Source organism: Equus caballus, chromosome 12 (assembly GCF_041296265.1).
Source record: "Equus caballus isolate H_3958 breed thoroughbred chromosome 12, TB-T2T, whole genome shotgun sequence".
NCBI lineage: Eukaryota > Metazoa > Chordata > Mammalia > Perissodactyla > Equidae > Equus > Equus caballus.
This window is the reverse complement of record NC_091695.1, coordinates 140,300-160,404: the sequence shown is the minus strand read 5'-3', so window position 1 is coordinate 160,404 and position 20,105 is coordinate 140,300. Positions and strand designations below refer to the sequence as shown.

Here is a 20,105-nt window from a genome sequence, read left to right as displayed (position 1 = left end):
TTTCCTAATTTCCTACCATGAACAGATATTCCCCGATTAATTTTTTAGAATTTTTATTGAAGTATATCTTCATGAATTTATAAAAATAGTTAAAAAAAAATAGTTCCCCAGTGCTTCTCAGGAGCATGAGATTGAAGGAACAAGTATGGTAAACTCCAAGTCAGAGAGATTTAGCAGTACCTTCCCTGTCCCAGCTACGGCCCTGCCGTGGCACCCAGGCCAGCCATCAGCCAACTCTGGGAGGCTCGTCTTTGCTCCTGTCTCTCCCTTTTGGTCAAATAAAAGCGAAAGACATTTTCAGAAACATGCAAGTTAGGGAGAAGGACTTGGGGCAAGTTAAGCCAGTAGACATTGTATACCTTGTCTGGAAAATAGGTACAACCATATGGCCTTCAGGGTGGTGAGATTACACATGGAAAACCCAGCACAGGGCTGGCACCTCACAGGTCCTCAAGCAGACCTGAGCACCTGCTGGTGAAGTTCTTTCACTTAATAGACAATTACTGGTTTCAGCTTTGGGCTGGGCCCTGGATTGGAGGCTGTGGATATAATGATAAGACGCTGATCCAGCTCTAAAGGAGCTCCCTGTCTGTGGGAGAAGGCAAATAACAATAGTGAAAGCAGCTAACATCTATTAAATGTTTTGTGCTAGACATTCTTCTGAGCACTTTGTATTTACATATGGGTACTTTTCATCCCTATGGCGATCTCTGAGGTAGATTATCTCAATAACTAGTTTGTAGTCTGTCCTCCTGGTCACAGAAGTCTGTTCATCCCTCTGTCAGAGCCCATATCTGTGCTCTGGTAATAGATCTGTATGTATATGTACAGGGGGAAGAGCTTGGGTGCTGGAATCAGATTGTCTGGGTTCAAAACCCAGCTCCGCCAATAATGGGCAACATATTTGATCTCTCAGTGCCTCAGTTTCTTTGTCTGTAAAATAAGGATAATCATAGTTGTTACCTCGTAGGTTATTGTAAGGAAAAGAGTGAATGTATCTAAAGCACTTAGAACGGTGTGTGGCATGTGAGAGAGTAATCAATGCTGCCGTTGTTCTTTGTCTCCTCCCACAGACTGGGAGCTCCTTGAGGGCTGGGTCACTATCTTATTAATTGTTGTATTTTCAACTCGCAACCCAGGGCCTGCCACAGGGTTGAAGTCCATAATATCTGTTAAGTAAAAGAACCAATGTATCACTGCTCATATGTTCTGAGGTGGAGAGGGCGGGGGGGATTCCCTTCATGAGTAGACATCAGGTTCCCCCAAGAATGATGGTGGTGGAGGAATCTGGGCCCTCATAGAGCAGACAGAGTTCAAGAAACAGTAAACGTGAGAACCAGAAGGGACTTCCCAGACCATAGTTCAACTGTCCCATTTTACGGATGGGGAGCCCGAGTCTCAGGGAGTTAATGTGACTTAGTCATGCAGCTCATTAGCATTGGAGGAGATTTTTAGGGATTGTGGGCCCTTTGTCTTAACCTCAAATTCCACCGCATGGGCAATTAGACGAACTTTTGTATTTTCATTCAATTTCACTAAGTTTTATTGAGTGCAGGTGCCTTGTACTAAGCTCATGAGAGACAGAGGTGAGATGGGCTGAGGGAGCATCCAGACTTGGGCAAGAGAGACATTAAATAAGCAAATACAAGTGTGAGGAGGGGGCCCAGGGAAGAATGAGAGTTTGTTGCGTTTCCATCTGTAGATGTTGAGAGACTGAAAAGCCGAGTGAGAACGGTGGGAGAACAGGAGTTCTTTAGAAGGAGGCCTGAGCAAGCCCGTGGAGGTCAGCCTTGGGTTAGGACTCTGGGCCTCCCGGGGAAAGGAAGCCCCTCTCTCCCATGCAGCATGCACACCCGGGGGAAGCAGGGCTTGTGCCTGCTGGGGCGTCATCGGGCGGATGCAGTGGGAGCCTAGAGAACGAGTCTCCACCCTCCCGGTGCAGGCAGCACCTCCCCACCAACCTTCCTGAGAGCTGCCCAACCCGCACAGCCCCGCCCCAGGCCTCCTGGCCCAGTGGGAGAGTGGGATGTTGTTTTAAGAAGTGTAATTTTGCTCTGCTTGAGGCACAATTATGAATTCACATAATAACAGATCTCTCAGTATGATGGAAATGCATAGCGTGGCTCATGGGTGGGAAAAATCATAGCGGGTGCAGTGCCGTTAATCTTCCACCTGGGAGTAGCTTTGCTTTAAGCATCCATTACTTAGGGAGCCTGGGGATGTAGGGAGGGAGGGCCGTGTGTGGGTAGGAACCAGCAATGACGAGGAAATGTCAGAGGCAATGTGGTGCAGCAGGACATGCAAGGAACAGGAGCTGGGGGAGCAAGGCTCTGCCACTTCCCCTCTGGGTGACTTTGGGTAAGTCATTCCCTCTGCCTCCACCTCCTCACCTATAAAATAGAGCTTGAATCAGATTGTCCCCTGAAGTCCCCTCAGGCTTTGCAGTTCTGTTCAGGATGTTCTATGCATTGTGAAGAAAACGTCTTTCAAATGTTGCCTTCACTACCCTAGAGAGCCACCTCAAACCTTTCCCTAAAGAACCCCAATGCGCAAGAGCCCCGGGGCATCCCCCAGCCCAGGGTTTGGGGGTGTACACCCAGGCACGAAATGTCTTTGAGGTCTTTTTTTATTACCGCAGAGGTAATTTCAATTCTACTCCACAATCTATCCTTGCTGGCGTTAACATAAAAATAGTATTCTAGACTGCTTACTGCCACTGTTTGTTGATTAATCTAAACTTGAAGGTTGAGAGAGAACCTCGTCTTCTGGTCTTGTACCATAGCCAAGCCCTAACTCCGGGTGATAAAGCTACAGGAAATGTCTACTTTCTTTCTTGTGCTTTCTGTATTTTTGATTTTCTCTCTAATGTACATGTACCAATTTAATACTAAAGAAAAGTAAATAAAATTTTAAAATATGAAAAATAACAAAGTTCTGACTTTTGTGAATAGGTTTTAAGGAGGGAAGGGCTTCCCTTCATGAGTGAGTTCCCTGATGATGCTTTCTGGCTGTGCTCCATCTTAGATTCCCAGTGTTTTAGGCAGCGTAATTATGTGAGAAATCCATGTAGTTGAATGAGCACAAGTAATAACAATGAGGATGATGATAATGGCAGCAGCTACTGCTGTTGCGTTTTCACCATGTGCTATTGTTTGGAACTCTTTAGATGTATCCACTTATTTAATCCTTATAAAGCCTTTGGAGGCAGGTCTTATTATCCTCATTTTGCAGATGAGGAAACCAGAACATCGAAAAGTTAAGTAACTTTCCTGGTTGAAACCTCTTTTCTGCCCTGTCTGTTTTCCTTCTGGTTGTTGCTGCAGCATGTGCCCTGGGCAGCAGCACCTTCACTGTGTCACAGTCCCTAAGACTTCTCTGCTTCTGTTCCACGGGACACCTGTGGGAGGCCCTTCTGCCCTCTGGCACCTGCACAGATCTCAGAGTGCAAGGACAGTCTCTGGAGCAGCCCTTGACTCACGAGGGAAGAGGGCTGGGGGATAAAACTTCATTACACGATCCTAAAGCACATTCTACGTAGTTCCCTGGAGGGTCCCCAGCGGGATCAAGCCTCACTGGCCCACAGCAGTCTCTAATTTAGTACCCCTCCTTTGATTGGCTTTTCTTCCTTCCCCAATTTACTTATCCTCAGCCCCCACTCCTGTTCCCTGGAATTATTTTCCAAAATAAATGATCTGTATATAAACATATGTCTCAGGCTCTACTTTTGGGGGGAACCTACGCTAAGACTTTGCCCAAGGTCACACAGCTGTTCAGTTGTGGAGCCCAGACAGGAGAATATTCACTCTGGGTAAACTAATAACAAGCACTGGGAACCAGACTATCAACGCGTCAGTCTTTCTAAATGGGCATGTGGGTGTGCCGGAGGGTGCACGCACGCTCAGACAGGTCTGGGACTGGGATAAGTACACCAAATGCTAACAGATTTTTGGATTTCTTTTTCCCGTTCCTTATTTGTATTTTCTAATTGTTCTAAAGTGACAGTGTGTTACTTACGTAATGGATGGAGAACATGGTGGCAAACTGATCTTTGCCAGTGTATTCTCATAGACTCGTGAGTTCTTTCAGCAGACGATGGTAGCCACGGACACACTTGAAGTGGATGCGGATTACCTGCTCTCCCACAGCCTCACTATCAGGTTATCACAAAAGCAAGTCTCATGGCAGCGTCTGCCACACATGCAGACTTATTAAGGAAGCGTTCATGAGCAGTCACACATAAGACAGTCCATGCAGCCTGCTCTGGAAGCTCTCTGCCTGCTTAGGTACTGCAGCCACTCCCGAATGAAAGGTTCACAGGAGGAAGGCAGGAGAACATTCTACATTAGTGGGTTTCAACCTCGAGCTGGCATCAGAATCTCCTGGAGGGCTTGTTAAAGGACAGACTGCTGGGCCCTTCCCTGAGCTTCTAATTCAGTGATGCAGAGGCAGAATTTTGTTACTCTCTCTGATGACGGGCATGAGACAACCAGCAATTCCCAGTGGTGGACACGGAACCATCGAGAGTCAGTCTGCAGTCTGGAGTGTAGACTGCAGGGTGTGCTAAATTCTTTTACCTAAAAGGCAGAAAGGTGGAGAATGTCTCTAAGAGGTTTCAGAGAATACCACTAATGTCGTCCATGAAGAGCCATTTCTCATGATCATTACGCCCCTTAGCAAAGCCCCCGCATTGCTTAAGCTGCAGAGAACTGAGGTGTGCATGGAGAGCTGGAAGGTGGCTTTCCTCCTGTAATGCTAGCTGACTAGCCCGTTGCGTGAAATCCTGGATAGGGCCCCTAGGATATAACATAATGAGCACATACATCGAACATCACCCATCCAAGCTGAACAATTTAGAGTCAATTACAGACAATATTAATGGGAAGGAAAGTTAATTAACAAATCAATGGGCATTTGTTTGATCCCACAGACGGAGCCTGAAATCATAGAGGAAACCAACATCGACAGAGTTAATGAGCCCCGGGGCTACGCCAGGTCGAGGCAGATGAAAGGCCACTCGGAGACCTCCACACTCAGCTCCCAGCCCTCCATCGACGAGGTCAGGCAGCAGATGCACATGCTGCTGGAGGAGGCCTTCAGCCTGGCGTCCGCGGGCCACGCGGGCCAGAGCCGGCACCAGGACGTCTACGGCTCCGCGCAGCACCCGCCCTACTCGGAGGTGGTGACCAGCGCTCCAGGGACCATGACGCGGCCCAGGGCTGGGGTGCAGTGGGTGCCAACCTATCGCCCAGAAATGTACCAGTACAGTCTGCCCCGGCCGGTAAGTCAGACACGCCGCCACTGGCCATCCTTGGTCAGCCTGTCTGGGGCATCCCGCAGGGTCTCAGAGCGGCGCTTCCAGTGATGAGCCTCCTTGCGGTTTGCAGACAAACTTTGCTGGGTTCTCATGGCATCTTCCACCCATGATCCGAGGCCTAAGCCTCTCAGTCCTCTGGGCCCAGGTGCACCGGAAGCCCTTACGTCCAACCACAACACATTTCAGAGTGAAGCTCCTTTCCCACTGTGCCTCCTGTGAAGGGCTGACCTCATTCTTCATGCACTGGTGGTTTCCCACCCACCATTTTAATGTCAAAACTCATCACAGAGCCGTATGTTGGAGGGTGTCGCCTGGTGGTTCAGAGCAGAGGCTCTGGAGCGGGTGGCTGGACTTGAAATCTCAGCCCTACTGCTCACTGGCCTTGTAACTTGGGGACATTACTACAATTCTCTGCAGGTAAAATAAAGAAAAATAGCCTACTTCCTAGGTCGTTGTGAAGATTAAAAAGGTAGATATGAGTGAGGTACGAGAAGAGTGCCACGCACACGGTCCACGCCACGGGAGCATCAGTTGTGACCGTTTCATTAGTGGCGATTGCACCTCAGTATCTGAGAAGGCACCCAGTGACTGAAAGCTTCCATGATTTAAACAACAATTTTAATTAGTTTGCATTTCGTTCATCACTGTAGCATCTATATATATCTTATTGAAAAGGTGGACCTAGTTTTATAAGCCATAGGCCATAATAGACAATGTTTTGTGCATGTACAGATCCCACCATTGCAGTGGTCCATGCCGTCTCCCCATGGTGCTATGTAATTATGTAATTAAAGCCGACGTTTCTTGTCTCACTGTTGTTGGTACTGATCCAGGTGTCAGGTGTATGTTAGCTTACTTATTTAGCCCTCGCTGCAAGCCTCTGAGAGGGTGAATATTTTATCCCTACTTTATAGATGAGGAAACTGGGGTTACACAGCTTGTTCAAGTCACACAGCCAGGAAGGGGCAGAGCTGGGGCCGCAGGCCAGGCAGCCTGGCGCCTGAGCCCGTGCTCTTAACCAGCATGCCGTTTGGCCTTGTGCTTTGGTACATTGCCTCTCCATTGTATTATTCCCTTCATTTGCAGTAGACTATTTGGGACACCTCGGGGCTTGTGAAGCCTTGTGATAACTTCATACCGCCGCCCCCCAAAGTCCATGTGACACTGGCACTTAATGAATTGCTGTTATGCTGCATAACTGCATAGTGTGCACACTATTGTGAATTTCCTTACTGTTCTCCTTTGCTCCAGATCCCCCGTCCATGTCATTGGGATGGCTCCCCTTGACATTGCTCCTGGTCCGCTCAGCCTCTCTCTGTCGGTACCCTCTCTTTCAGTGTCAGTCTGTAGCCTAACCTTTCCCTGTGGATTAAGCTTTAGCTGGAGACATGGAAGTTTATTTCACACTGAACCTCTGGTGCAGGGGCAGCTGTGCTTAGGTGGGGTCATCAGCACAGCAAGGCTGTGTCCATAGGTTGGCAGGTACAGAATTTATATTTCGTGCATTCACTCCACAGTGGTCAGACCCCGGGAGTCTGATGCATGCCGATTAAGCTCACAACAGTGCTTTATTCTTATGAACACTAGCTTAGAACCCTGCGGTGAGAAGCCAGATGGTCAGCGCGGCCAGAGCACTTACATTTGCTGGTCATCATGGTCTTTCATTAAGTAGAAGTAAATTTGGGGAAAGTAAGACGTTATCAGAAGGAAGTCATCTTTCTCCGTCTGTGACACACAAACCCAGAGAGTGTGGTCAATAAAGGAAATAGGGTGAACACGGGAAATCGTTTTTGCATCCTATTTTCTGAGATAGGGATGGAATGCAATGCAAAATTCTTAATATAATTTTTAAGCTAAAATAGGAAACTTTGGGGCTATGCCCAGATCTCAGGAAGATGAGTTTGCCTCTGCCATCAGGGTACCAATTTAATAGGCAATTAGTAGAAATCTGTCACCTTAAAATACTTTCCCATGACACTCATGTTACAGTTTCCACAATTACGCTTTTCTATTAATTGCCCATTAAATTGATACCCACTTTATGGGGGAAGAAGGGATTTTCTCTCTGAGCTTGAGACTACACCCTAGTCTCACTACACTTATCAGCACCTCTCAAGTGGCTGTCCCTGGGAAAAGCTGCCTGGATCCATTCTACGTTGATTCACACCAACTCAGTTTCACAGGCTCGTCCTTCCTGATCTTGTGCATTGGCCACGGCCCTGGATTTCCCTCACCCCACAGTTCAGTGCTGCTAAGCCGCTAAGTGACCTCAGCCACTGACTATAAGTCTGAGTCTTAGAATCTTCAGCCATAAAGTGGTTGCGATAACAGGGCTGCTGTGAGGAAGAAATGGGAATCCGTGTAAAATCCTCAGCACCTGCCTGGCACCTCGCGGCTCCAGTCCCTGGTAGCTGACGTTCGTCAGAGGGCTTCATCTGGTGCCCAGCACATCGAATTAGTCGATAGATGGTAGTCATTACTATAAAAAATTCTCCTTCTCATTGAAAGGAAGTGAGACTCATTTCATTTTCCCCCACTGGTTGTGTCCCTTTCCCTGACAGTTCTGAGCATCTTCTCTTCCTCCTGCTCTGTTACATTCTTTTAAGAGCGTGCTCCGGAGCCCAGAGAAACTTCACTTCTTTAAAGACGATCCTCCAGAACAAACAGACGCCTCTGTGTAGAGGCTAGATTCTGGGAATCTGTGAAGGGATCTGGGTTTCACAGAGAAAAACCTAAACAACCAGGATGAGTCTTCCAAGGACAGGCAAGAAGATGCCACAACCCATCCATTATGCCTCAATTTAACAAAGCCATCGAAAACTTTCGTTTGGGACATATAAAAATTTAGATGGTTATGTTTGTTGTAATTCAGGGTTGGCAATTGTACCAGGAAGGGCAAAAACATCAACATTATATACTTTAAAAATGAGGCCACTGGGACTGGCCCAGTCATGTAGTGGTTAAGTTCACGCACTTCTTTGGCGGCCCAGGGTTCACAGGTTCAGATCCCAGGCATGGACTACACGCTTCTCATCAGGCCACGCTGTGGCAGCATCCTATGTACAAAATAGAGGAAGACTGCTATAGATGTTAGCTCAGGGCCAATCTTCCTCACTGAAAATAAATAAATAAATAAATAAGGCCAGCAACAAATGGAGGACTTGAGAAATAACACAACAGAGAGATGGGCATCAAACCAGAAGAATATCAAAGGCAGTTCTTTTGTTACAAAGGTTTCCTTTTGCCAACAACACATGTGGGCCATATTTTTATGAAAGGAGAAAATAGGTAACGATGCGCAGTAGAAATTATGATTCTTAACCCAAGTTCTTGCCAACCCCCTTGTGCTATTATAATGTGGAAATCAACAGAAAAAGTGGCAGTTTAGAGTGATAACTATGATTACTTTTCGGCTTCAGAAAGGAAGCATGTCGCGCTCTGCCATGGGGCAGCTGAATGCACTCGGCCAGGCTGCTGGCATCCATATGACAGGACAGGGGCCGCCGGCAGCCTGGGATTTCTGCAGCGCAATTCAGGAGACTCTTGATCCTATTTACCCCTTGAATCTGTGAAGATATTGGACTCAACACCGAATGACCCGTCCAGTTTTGCTAGCAGCTGTAGTAGGTCTGTGTCAGGTGGAATGAAAACATCCTACAGCTTTCCTGTTGGTGTCAGAGTCGGGGATTCCGAGGAAGGGGGCAGAGGGAAAGCATCTCCCCACTAGAGGCTTTACGTGTGGAGCTGACAGTAATAGTAATAACAGCAACAGCAGCTGCCATCTATCGAGCTCCCACTGTGTCCCAGACGCCAAGCTCAGTGCTACGTGGACATTCTTTCTTCTAATCCACCAACCATGCTGTGGGGTCAGTGTTACTATCTCCTTGTACTCAGTGAGGAAACCGAGGCCTGGAGAAGGAAAGAAGCTTGCCCAAGGTTACACAGCTGGGCAGGGCGGGACTGAGGTTGGACCCGAGAGCTGTCAGCTTCCAAGCCACGCGCTTTCCTGCCCCGGCCAGCTGAGCCGTGGGCATGTCCCCCAGGCTCTGATGTGAGCGCCAATCTCCCAACCTCAGGTGTGGCCTCATAAGGAAGCTTGCCTAGTCTGCAGGGATTTCGTCCATTCCTCTCACTGCCCTTTGTAAGGGAGACTATTAGGACGAAATTAAGAATTTTACCACCTCTTTTCCTCCTCTCCTCTCAAAAACAAAACAAAACAAAAAGTCCCCTCCCTAAACCTTTGTTAATGATGAGATATGCAGACATAGCGGGTATGAGTTTGCATCCACCGCAATGCTTAGGTTCAAGAAATGTTACATTTCTTGTGTTTCTCCAAATACATTAGAATCTGCTCTGAGCTCCCATCTGGCCAGGTGGGTGGGAAATTCAATTATTATTGGGCTCCCTCTGCCTCTGGTTGCACAAAAGTCATCGGCAGTTTGGCAAAGCTGGAACACCAGAATGTCTGCCCCAGGCACTGTGGGTGAGGATGAGCCAGCTCTCAGGAGTCCTTGAAGGTAGGTCACTCTTTCATACCTGGGCCAGCCTGGGCGTGGGGATCTTCACCTCTGGACTGCCTGAGAAATCGCCTTTGAAAACCAACTGAGTACCCAACATCTGGCAAATGCATACCCCTCTGAGCTTAGACAAATCATTCAAATGAGTAAAAACTAGTTTATACAAGAAGGCTGCATGGGAAGGGAGCGAGGGAAGGAGGAGAGGAAGTCTAGAGAATACTTATCCCAAGCTCAGGTGTGCAAGACACATAATCTTCTCCACGAACCAAAAGTTCAGTCTTGGTCAGTTCAGGGTGTCCCTCCCTATCCCTGGGTTAAGCTTCTTTTGGGGGTGGGGGCTACATGCCTGGTGAAAAGCATGGGGAGGGGCTGGAGACAAGCTTCAGTGCTGGTCCCAGTTTGTCCTCATCTAAAGACTCTGGCTGGCATCCCCAAGCAGCCCTTGTTTCCATCTGGTCTCCACGTGTTAGTCCAGGTAGAGCACAGCTGTGTCCTTGTCCTCCGGCATACAAGCCCTCTTCAGACCCCTCCCCCTTCCCAGGCTTGACGTGCTCATTCTCTCCCTGTCTCTGTCTGTCTGTCTGTCTCTGTCTGTCTCTGTCTCTCCTCTCTGTCTCCCTCTCCCTTTGTCTCTCTCTCATGCAGACACACACACACCCCTGGCCCTCTGCCCTCTCTAGCAGCTTCCTCATATTTATCCCCCTCCCCGGCCCCCTAGAGTGAAGCAGGACCCAGAGGCTCGTCTCAGACCATCAGTGGGCCATCTTCAGTGGCTGTGGCCTTCCTTTCCTGGGGCAGGAAGGTGGGGTGCCTCCACTGCTTGGGGTGGGGGAAGGCCCTGGATTTAAGGAACTGTGCTGGGGGAAAGCCTTGGTTACTACAAGGACTATATCAAAATATTACCTGTCTGAGAAGGAAGGGAATGTCACTTATGGAGCATCTGTGTTGTATGCCAGCCATTACACTGGCACACAAAATGATTCTTTCACACAGACTTTGAGTGGGGGTATGATACTGTTCCTTTCATCACCTGAGAAAGCAGGCACAGAGAAGATAAGTTGCTTGAGGTCAAGCAGCTGGTAAGGATCAAAGCCAGGATTCAAATTCAGTTTTGTCTGACTTCAAACCCATGCCCTCTGCGCCACACCACACTTAGCTCAGAGTCGCGAGACAGTGCCCCTAACTAGCTGTGTGATTCTGGACAAGTCAGTTTATCTCTCTGGGCTCAGTACCCCCCTCTCTTAAGGTAAGGGGTATGGTCTCAGTGTCTCCTGCTCTCTTTCCAGCTTGAAGCTTCTATGATTCCCGAGGCCCCGGAAGCCTCCAGTATTGCTCTGTCAACAGTAGCTCTTGGTGACCTGACAGATCAAGATAAGCACTGGGTTTTCAACACGGGATTAGTTTTCAATTACCAAGCAACTGTTTTTAGCTAAATAAGAACTGTTTTCAACTAAATAAGAGCTATCCTTCTGGAAGATTCTACTTCTTTCCCTGGGATGCAAAGTTATTTATAGCTACATGTGGCCTTGAGTGGACGCGTGTTCTGACTGGAGCAGCATTCTCAGGAATGTCAGCAGGAATGGAAACATGGGCGCCCCCACTCTGACCTAGGGCTGACTTGCTGGCCCTGCACAGGGCCTTCAATGAGCGTGGGTTGGCTTTGTTCTGCCAATTCTCCTTCCTCCCCCAAGGCAAAGCCTGAGACCCCCGACCTGCTCCTTCAGCCTCAGGCTGCCCCCTTTGACCTATTGCCTCTGTGGTGCTACCCTTGAAGTTGATCTTGACCAGATTCCTCCTCCTTGAAGGATGCACATGCACAAGGAGGGACCAGCACACAGTGGGTCTCACTTGGGCCCATTCTCCACTGGGATTGGTAGAGAGGATGGCCCTGACCCACCCCCCTCGCCCCTACCCAGGGACACCAGGACTGGAACTTTGAAAAAACTTTGGCCACCTTCTTTCCTTCTGCTTTACAACCAAACTTCTGAGCCCAGAGTGTCCTCCTCTAGTCACACCCTGGCTCTTTCCACCTCAGAGATCTGAGACCTGCTTACAGAGACTGCCTTCAGTTCTTAGTCTCTGAACTCTTTCCTAGCCAGAGGGCAGGGATCCCAAAAGATGGTGTCCTTGGGCCCGAAGCTGGACAGCTCGCAGCCACTATCATGGAACTGGGTACTTGGAACCAGGCAACTGTTTTGAGCAATGGCTTCCAGTGGGATCCCAGTCACAAAGCAGCCAGCAGAAACCCAGGTTCCAAATACAAGAGAAAGGAGCCAGAAGGCGAAACCAGGAGGACTTTGAACCATGAGGAACCTGCACAGGGGAGGAAGGAAGACACTGTGGGTGGTTCCCTCAGCCCTCGAACACAGGGCACAAGCTGCCTTTTTGCTTTTTCTATAGCCCCTGTGGCTGCCCCAGGGCCCTGAGGCTATAGCCCAAAAGGAGCTCATCTCCTGTGCAGTCTTGTTTTGTACCTGAAAAAATCTTCCAAAGAAAGGAATTGGTTTGATACTTGTCCAGAGTTCAGAACTTTTAATCAACTCTTTTGGTGAACTGCTACAGCGCAGACACAGGCATAGAAAGCTTTGTCTTAGCTAGAAAACTGTGCTCACCACAGAATAAGCCTTCCAGGAACCAGGGATAAAATAGGTTGTCTGTCTCCTCTACTGAGTGCCGTGAGAGGCCGGAAGAGAGAAGAAGGGCTATGAACCCTTTCTCTATTTTGGGAAAGGCATGTCCTTACTTGTTGGTTTATTGATGATAATGGAATGCAAAGCTGGAAGGACATCCAGGACAATGATTTTCAAATTCTCTGCAAAACCTTACGGTTCAGGGATGTTCCCAGGGTGTCATCATGTAGGTAAGCAAAGGAGGGCTGCCCTCCCACCCAACTTCAACCAGAGAAGCTCTGCTTTAATCTGGTCATGTATTTGGGTTATGTCAAAATTGTTTCATGGCTAGAGAAATGTTTGTTTGGAAGCCAGTGTGCTACTCCAATGCCTTATTTCACAAGGAAAACAGAAAACAAAAAAATGAGGTGCAGAGACTGAATGACATGTCCACAGAGAATGAATGGCTGAATCAAGATGAGAGCCTGGGGTCTCCTGGCTCCTGGTTCACTCAGCATTCATTCAGCAAATGGTCAATTAGCACTGCTGGGTGTAAAGCATTTTTCTTGGTAAGGTAGGAGTACCAGGACGAGATAGACATGGTTGCTGAACCCCAAGGAACTCAGGGTCTACTGGAGCTTAAGATTTGGCTCCCCGAATACTCCCTTAGCATCCGTAGTCTACTGATGCTCAAAGGGGAAATGCAGAATGGTAGTGCTGCTTTTCGTATTGATGTAGTCGGTACCTCTAGATCTGGGCAAATGATTTCTTTCATTCTTGTTCTGGAAAGTTAGTATTGCTGGTATACTTGTAGGCTGACAGTTATTTTCTCTGAGCACTTCACATTCTGTGATCTTCCAGGTGCTATTGAGAAGTCATCTGCCAGTCTAATTGCCATCCCTTTGCAAGTGCCTTTTCTCTGTGGCTGCTGTTAAGATCTTCTCTTTGGCTTTGATATTTTATCATTTCGTACAAGGTATCTAGGCTTCCCTTTATTTTACTTATTCTGCTTGGAATATATTGTACTTCCTAAAACAATTAATTTATTGATTTTATCAATTCTGGAAAATTCTTAGTTATTACTTCTTAGTAATTTCTTCAGTTCCATTTTCTAGTTTTTAATAAACTCTCTCTTCATCTGTGACAAATCTGTTACTTAATTCCCCTATGTTGAGTGTTCTGTTTCAGTAATTCCATTTCATTTCTAAAAGTCCTGTTTGTTCTTTTTCAAATCTACCAGATCATTCCTGATAGTATCTCTGTCTGGTCAATTTTTTTTAAAAAAACATTTCTTCTGTTGTTATGTTCTGCTTTGTATCTGGAAATTTCAAACTCTCAAGTCCCTAAAGGTCTAAATCTGTTGTTTGTTTTTTCTGACTTTCATGCATGTTTTCTGGTCTTTGATTATGAGCTCCTGGTTGCTTCATCTTAGTCTGTGCTGATCGCGAGAGCCTACTTTAGAGATACTCCCCCGCAAAGAGGACCCACAGTCGCTTCCGCCTGAGTGCTACCAGCCTCCTCCTGCCTGGAGGACCACTGTCAGCCCCTTCCAGGCTGGCAGTGAGTGAGTCTCGGGTTCACCTGCCTCGCCTTGCCCCATCCCAGGCTTGATCTCTTGATTGATGGCCAATATGGCATTTGTCTTCCAGGCAACCCCACCCCCTTTGCTTACTCCTCATTAGTTCCACCTCTGGTTTCAGCTCATGGTTTTATTTAGTTTGCTGAGGTGTGTGGGGCAGGGGTGGGGTGGTGGGGTAGGGTTTGTGGGGGGGTTTTGAGATTTCCCTTACATCTTGCAATTCCCCCAGTGCATGAAAAGGTATGCTTCATCCAGGATCTAGTTATGTAGTGGGTTAGCCCTTACAAGTGTGTGGTCTGCCAGATGCAGGAGGGAGAAACCTCATTCTGTTTAAAGGATCCTATTTATGGAATCCCTCTACTGCTGCTTTTTATCCTGTTGCCTTTGGGTTTAAAGTCCTGTCGTCTTGTTCCTCGAGAGATCGGTAGGCCATGATACCTAAAGAAAAAGATGAATGAGAAGCACAAGTTAAACTTTGCCTTCCCAGAGAGCATGTCTAGATTTTTTCTAGCTAAAGAAGGCTCTGGCCTGGCTCTCTGGTCCTGTCTCTGACCGTTTTCCTCTTATCCCCTCATGTGTTGGTTAAAGTCTTCACTTTTGTAACAGTTCCAATGCGTTATCTTTGAATAGATTGCAAGATACTTACACATATACTGAATTGCTAGGTCTTCTTAGCACCCCTCTGAGCAAGGCATCCTTGCCCCATTTCAGAAGAGGACACTGAGGCCCAGAGAGGTCACCTGACTTGCTTAGGGACAGAAAGTCTATTCATCAGCAAAGCAGGCCCTCCGCCCATACCTCCTGACTCCAGATCCACTGCTTTCCCCCACCAGACCTGCTTTCCATGAAATGCAACCAATAATTCATTCATTCATTCCTCTCATATTTATCGATCATCTGTGACATACCAGGCGCTGCTCCAGGCCTGAGGAGGACGTAGCTGACAACCAAGCCCCTGCCTCATTGCAGTCTAGCAGGTGGCAGATAATAAGCAGGCAATAATATAATAAAATACCAAAGTAACAATTGCCGTGACGAAAAATAGCGCAGGATATGGAGACAGATAACATGGGGCTCTAGGGAATCTGGGGCTGGATGGATGAAGTAAAGGAGGGAGCCCTGGGGACATCTCAGGGGAAAGCATCCCAGGGAAAGGAACAGTTTGTCCGAAGGCCGGAGGCAGGAGAGAGCTTGATGTGTCTAACAACAGTTGAAGGACTGTGGCTGCAGTGGCCAAGCAGAGGGGCCAGTGATGGGAGATGAGAGAGCAGACGCAGCTGGGAACATGTTAGGAAGATCGAAGGGCCAAGTTTGAAGGGGGAAGGAAAGTCTGACTCTCGGAAGTTTGCTTCCTTTTAGTTAGGAAGAGCCTGTGTGTTGATCAACTCTGAGTTTTAACCCATCTCCCCCCCCCACCCCCCATTTGCTTGTCTCTTTCACAGGCCTACAGGTTTTCCCAGCTTCCTGAAATGGTCGTGGGCTCTCCCCCTCCTCCTGTACCTCCCCGGACTGGCCCTGTCGCGGTTGCTTCTCTCAGGCGGTAACACATTCCTTTCTTTGCCTTGTTTGGGATATTTTGGAAGGATTTGGTCTGGTGTACCCTGATCTGACAGACTTCCTTCATGCCCCGCCCCACAGGGTGCATCACCTGGACAGACAACCATGTGCCTGGGGCACCCCGAGTACCATGAAGGAGGTGGGGGCCTCAGAGAGTTGACCAACTTTCTTGTCATTTTAAATAGAAAGCCCTGTAGAACTCACAGTTGAAGAGACCCAAGGTGGACTTCCCCATCTACTGAGAGCCCTGTATCCTGACCATGAACATCTAAAAGTCACTCCAGCTCGGGCCACTACAATGAGTACCTCAAGTCTGGGTGCCTCCTGCCGTGTGGGTGCACCCAGAAGTCCCTTTGCTATAACAGGGTGGTGTCCGAGAGGCCAGGGAGTAGTGTGTCTGGGCACCCACCCCAACTCTTGACTTCCAAGATGGGGAGGCTGAAAGCACGTGAATCAGATATGCCAAGTGTGAGCAAATGCTCAGCATTCTCTTTGCTCTGCAATGATACCAAAAGCACACATTTTAAATAAAGATAGACAAGAAACACAAAAGCCATGAGCACTGGGAGAGTTGGCGTGTCCCGGCTGGGAGAAACAGCTGTGCCCGCTGCCCCAGCCCTCCTACCCCAGCCTCCCCACGACATTCGGGTCACAACCTGTCTGTAGACCACAGGTCTAGACTTTCTGAAAACGGTGAAGAAAGATGAGTTGCCCTCAGAAACGACCCTGCCCTCATTTCCAGCGGTCAGAATGCCAAGCTGCTGTAGACACCACCCCTTGACCTCAGGCCAACTCAGGGTGGATGGGAAGCAGCAGACCAGGGTTCCATCCAACCTGCCAGAAACCTGCTGTGTAACTCCAGGCAAGCTGGCTCCCCTGTCTGGTCCCTGTTTCCTTATCTGTAAAATGAGGGCAGTGGCCTAAACGGTCTCAAAGGCTGTGGGATTCCTCAAAGGGGGCTGAGTGTATAGGGCAGAACCCAGAAGTTTCCCTGGGAAGAGTTTTCTGGCTGAGTAGCAGATGCCTGGAAGAGCATGTGGGGAGCCAGAGGAAGCCAGCGCTGTGGGAGGGAGAAGGGGGGAGGAGGAGGTAGGACGGAGAAAGGAAGGGAGATCGCCCCCCCCAACTCCTGAGCATCCAGCACCCCCTGTGTATGGTCAGATCCTCACACCCTCTGTGTTTACCCGCCCTGGGGAGGGGCAGGGGCTTCTCAGTTGCTCTAATGGGTCTGGATGGGAGGAACGTCACATTAGCCATTTGCCGCAGATTGGCTAAAGGCCAGCATCTATTTCACTTCTTCTCTCAACTGTCAGTCCCCTCCCATGTCCTTCTGCACCATCTGTCATCCTTGCCAAGTATCAGGAGGTCACTGACCTCCATCTAAACCCAGAGCATTAGACCTTTGAGATGGGGTCATCCTCCCATTTCATTTTACAGATGAGGAAACTGAGGCTCAGAGAGGGGAAGGGGCTAGAACACAGACCTCTGCCTCCCCATCTGGGCCCCTTGCTGTGGCTCTATTCTACTTTTACTGTGACAGCCCCTCTTCTGCTCAGAGGGGTGGCCCTGTGGGCTGGCAGCCTGCCACCTGCTGTGGCTGCTTTAGTTTTCCTCCATTTTAATTTTAGGAGGGCCTGAGGTCCCTCTGTGAAAGGGAAGAGACACTGGCCAGTACCCTTTATAACAGGGGAGAGGCTGGTGCCACCCAGCACAGGCTGCCCCCTTCTTATGTGGCCTTCTGAGCACTAAGTGGAAACATGATGGTTAAATGGGCTGGATTCTCTGCTTACCTTGAGACCAAAAAAAGAAAAATTGTGTCTCTCATTCATAATGCCCAGAAAGTGCTGGGGCCCTGCTCTTGCTCTCTGCCAATAGCAGCAGGGACCATGGTCCCCAGCCCTCGCGGGGTCACCAGTCCTGGTGTCAGCAGGGGGAGCGACCACGCTCCAGACAGAGCTTTCTCGTTGGCTGATCATGATGTCATCACCTCCCAGGTCAACCACCCCCGGCTCACACCCGGCGATAATTACTTGGCTTATTTCTATGTGGAAATTAAGTGTTATACTCCCCAGGGACGCAAGAGCCACCCTCAGAGGAGCACTGACCTTGAATATCTAAAAGTGGTTCCAGCTTGTCCACCATGGTGGCCAGCTGCTACAAGTTGGGCACGTGGCCCCTTTGTTATCTGGGGTGAATGCAGGCCTGAGGACCCCTCCACCCTCGGGGGGCTTGGAGGCCATGCGTCCCCAGGTGGCGCGTGCGGGGACCTGGTCCCTGATGCAACCCTGTGCCCTGCGCAGGTCCACCTCGGACGTGGGCAGCAAGACCAGGATGGCCGAGGCCGTGGGGGCCGAGCCCGCCCAGCTGCATGACAGCGCCGCCTTCACGCAGGTGTCCCGAGGCCCCGTGTCCGTGGCCCAGCTGGACCAGTCGGCTTTAAATTACTCAGGTGGGCCAGAGGGGACAGCTAGAGGGAGCCCGCGGGGATGGGCCCAGCCCTGCGCCCCAAATCCACACTCTACCTCACCTCCACCCTAGGGAGTCAGAGCCGCTGCATTTGCGGGTCCCCCTTGACCTCAAGAGCCCTGCTAGAAAAGCTACTGCTTTATTTCTTATAAAGATCTGAAATCTGGCAAAATATTAAGATATATTACAGTCGACGTATATGTTGACATTTTGCAAGACTTCAGGGTTTTTTTAAGTTACAAATACCTTTAAAGCATTACAGATACGACTGTCCATCCCCATCGCATTCCCCTTCTCCCCAGAGGTAATCACAGTCCTCGAGTCGTGCCTATTAACTCTTTGCTACACACGTATGTATGTACAACAGTATATATTAATGCTTTCTGTGCTTTAAATTTACATAAGTGATGTCAAGCTATACGTTTCCTTCTGCACTTTATTTTCTTGACTCAGCGTTTTCAAGACTTCTGCAGGTTGCTCCATGCAGAGATCTAGTTCACGCCTTTAAACTGCCGCACGGTGTTCTATTCTACTATAAGCCACAGTTTATCCTTTCCCCTGGTGAGGGAGGTATTGGTAGTTTGCAATTTTTTGCTATTTTACAAGCAATACTGAAGCGAACATTGAGGTGTGTACATGCCCTAATTGGTTTTTTAGTTTATTCAAACCATACCTTTTCGGCTCAAACTGCAAGCACCCATGTGTCAACACTTATTGAAGCCCTCACTGTGTCCCACCTCACAGGAGTTCCACAGTGGATCCACTCCTTTTGGCTCCTTTTCTTGGCTTTTTGAAAATACTCATCCTCCTGGGAGGGAAACACCTGAACACAGGGTCTCCTTTCCTCTTGCCAGAGGCCAGGGGTGTTGGAATGGGGACGAGAGACTTCGAGAGGGCTGAGTGAGGGGAGTTGAGTTATCACTTCTCTGGAAAGCTAGGTCTGAGTCGCAGCACATGTTGCCTTGTTACTGACTGGGCAGGTGAGCAGGGCCTGGGCTGCAGGTGGACGTGGCTGCCTCCCCCTCCCCCTCCCCCAGTGCCGGCTTCCCACCCCTCACCCCCCAGCCCTTGTGCAGATGTCGGCCGTGGGCAGGGCGCTGTCCTAATCTCGCCTATCCACCTCCATGCCAGGTAATACGGTGCCGGCAGTGTTCGCCATCCCGGCTGCCAACAGACCTGGCTTCACCGGCTACTTCATCCCGACTCCTCCTCCGTCCTACAGGAGCCAGGCCTGGATGTCCTACGCAGGGGAGAGTGAGCTGCCGAGCCAGTGGGCCGATTCGGTGAGACCCTGCTGACTCCCTCACCACTCCACCTGCTTGACGAGTTTTAGGGAGGCCGGCACTGAGAGTGCTGTGATCTCAGCCCCTGCAACTTCAGGAGCCGTGTGGCAAGGCTGGGTGTCCTTTGACAGAGGAGCCTGAGACCTCTCTTCTAGTCCAGGTTCTACCTCCTCCTAGCAGGCTGACCTTAATCAAATACATTTTTATAATAACTACTACCATCTTTTGAGTGTTTCTATGTACCAGACACCATGTTGAATGTTTTATTTATGTCATCTTATTCAGTCTTCACAACATCCTGTCGGGTGGGTGTTGTTCCCAGGATGCACCCCTTCTCAGATGAGGAGAAGGAAGCCTCGGCCGGTGACATGGCTTGTCTAAAGCCACACTGCTTTAGCAAGGCGCTAAGCCCAGAATTCAAACCTGCGTCTGGATGGCTCCAAAGCCTTTACTAAATTTGGAGTGTTTTTGGCTTTAAAATTCTGTAAACATTTTAGATGAAATACCAGAAAACGAAGTCTTCACCCCCCAAACTGGATGACCTCACAGGTGGATCCTGAGGCTTTCTGCCTGACTTCCACCCGACCACTGCCTTGCGTTGGCCCCTGGTTTCTTCCTTCATTACAAGTAGGAGTATATGGCACAGTGAACCTGGCTCAGCCTGGACCAAAGAGGGCAGCAACTCAGTGGACCCAGATGTTCACACCCAAACCTGCCTCTGAGTCACCAGTTAAGGGCTGCTAAGTGAAAAAACCACGCAAACGAGAATAGCACAGTGAA

The 20,105-nt window shown here is 49.0% G+C and overlaps 1 protein-coding gene across 2 annotated transcripts in view; it reads left to right on the top strand.

Moving 5' to 3' along the window:
* Positions 1-20,105, top strand: part of KIAA1549L (KIAA1549 like) — a 274,273-nt gene that overhangs the window by 240,451 nt on the left and 13,717 nt on the right. For both annotated transcript variants that reach the window (XM_070229192.1, XM_070229191.1), the window contains exons 17-20: positions 4,928-5,278; positions 15,462-15,559; positions 17,877-18,025; positions 19,174-19,325. In XM_070229192.1, the coding sequence (XP_070085293.1) occupies positions 4,928-5,278; positions 15,462-15,559; positions 17,877-18,025; positions 19,174-19,325 (750 nt within the window). The remainder of the gene's footprint in view (positions 1-4,927; positions 5,279-15,461; positions 15,560-17,876; positions 18,026-19,173; positions 19,326-20,105) is intronic.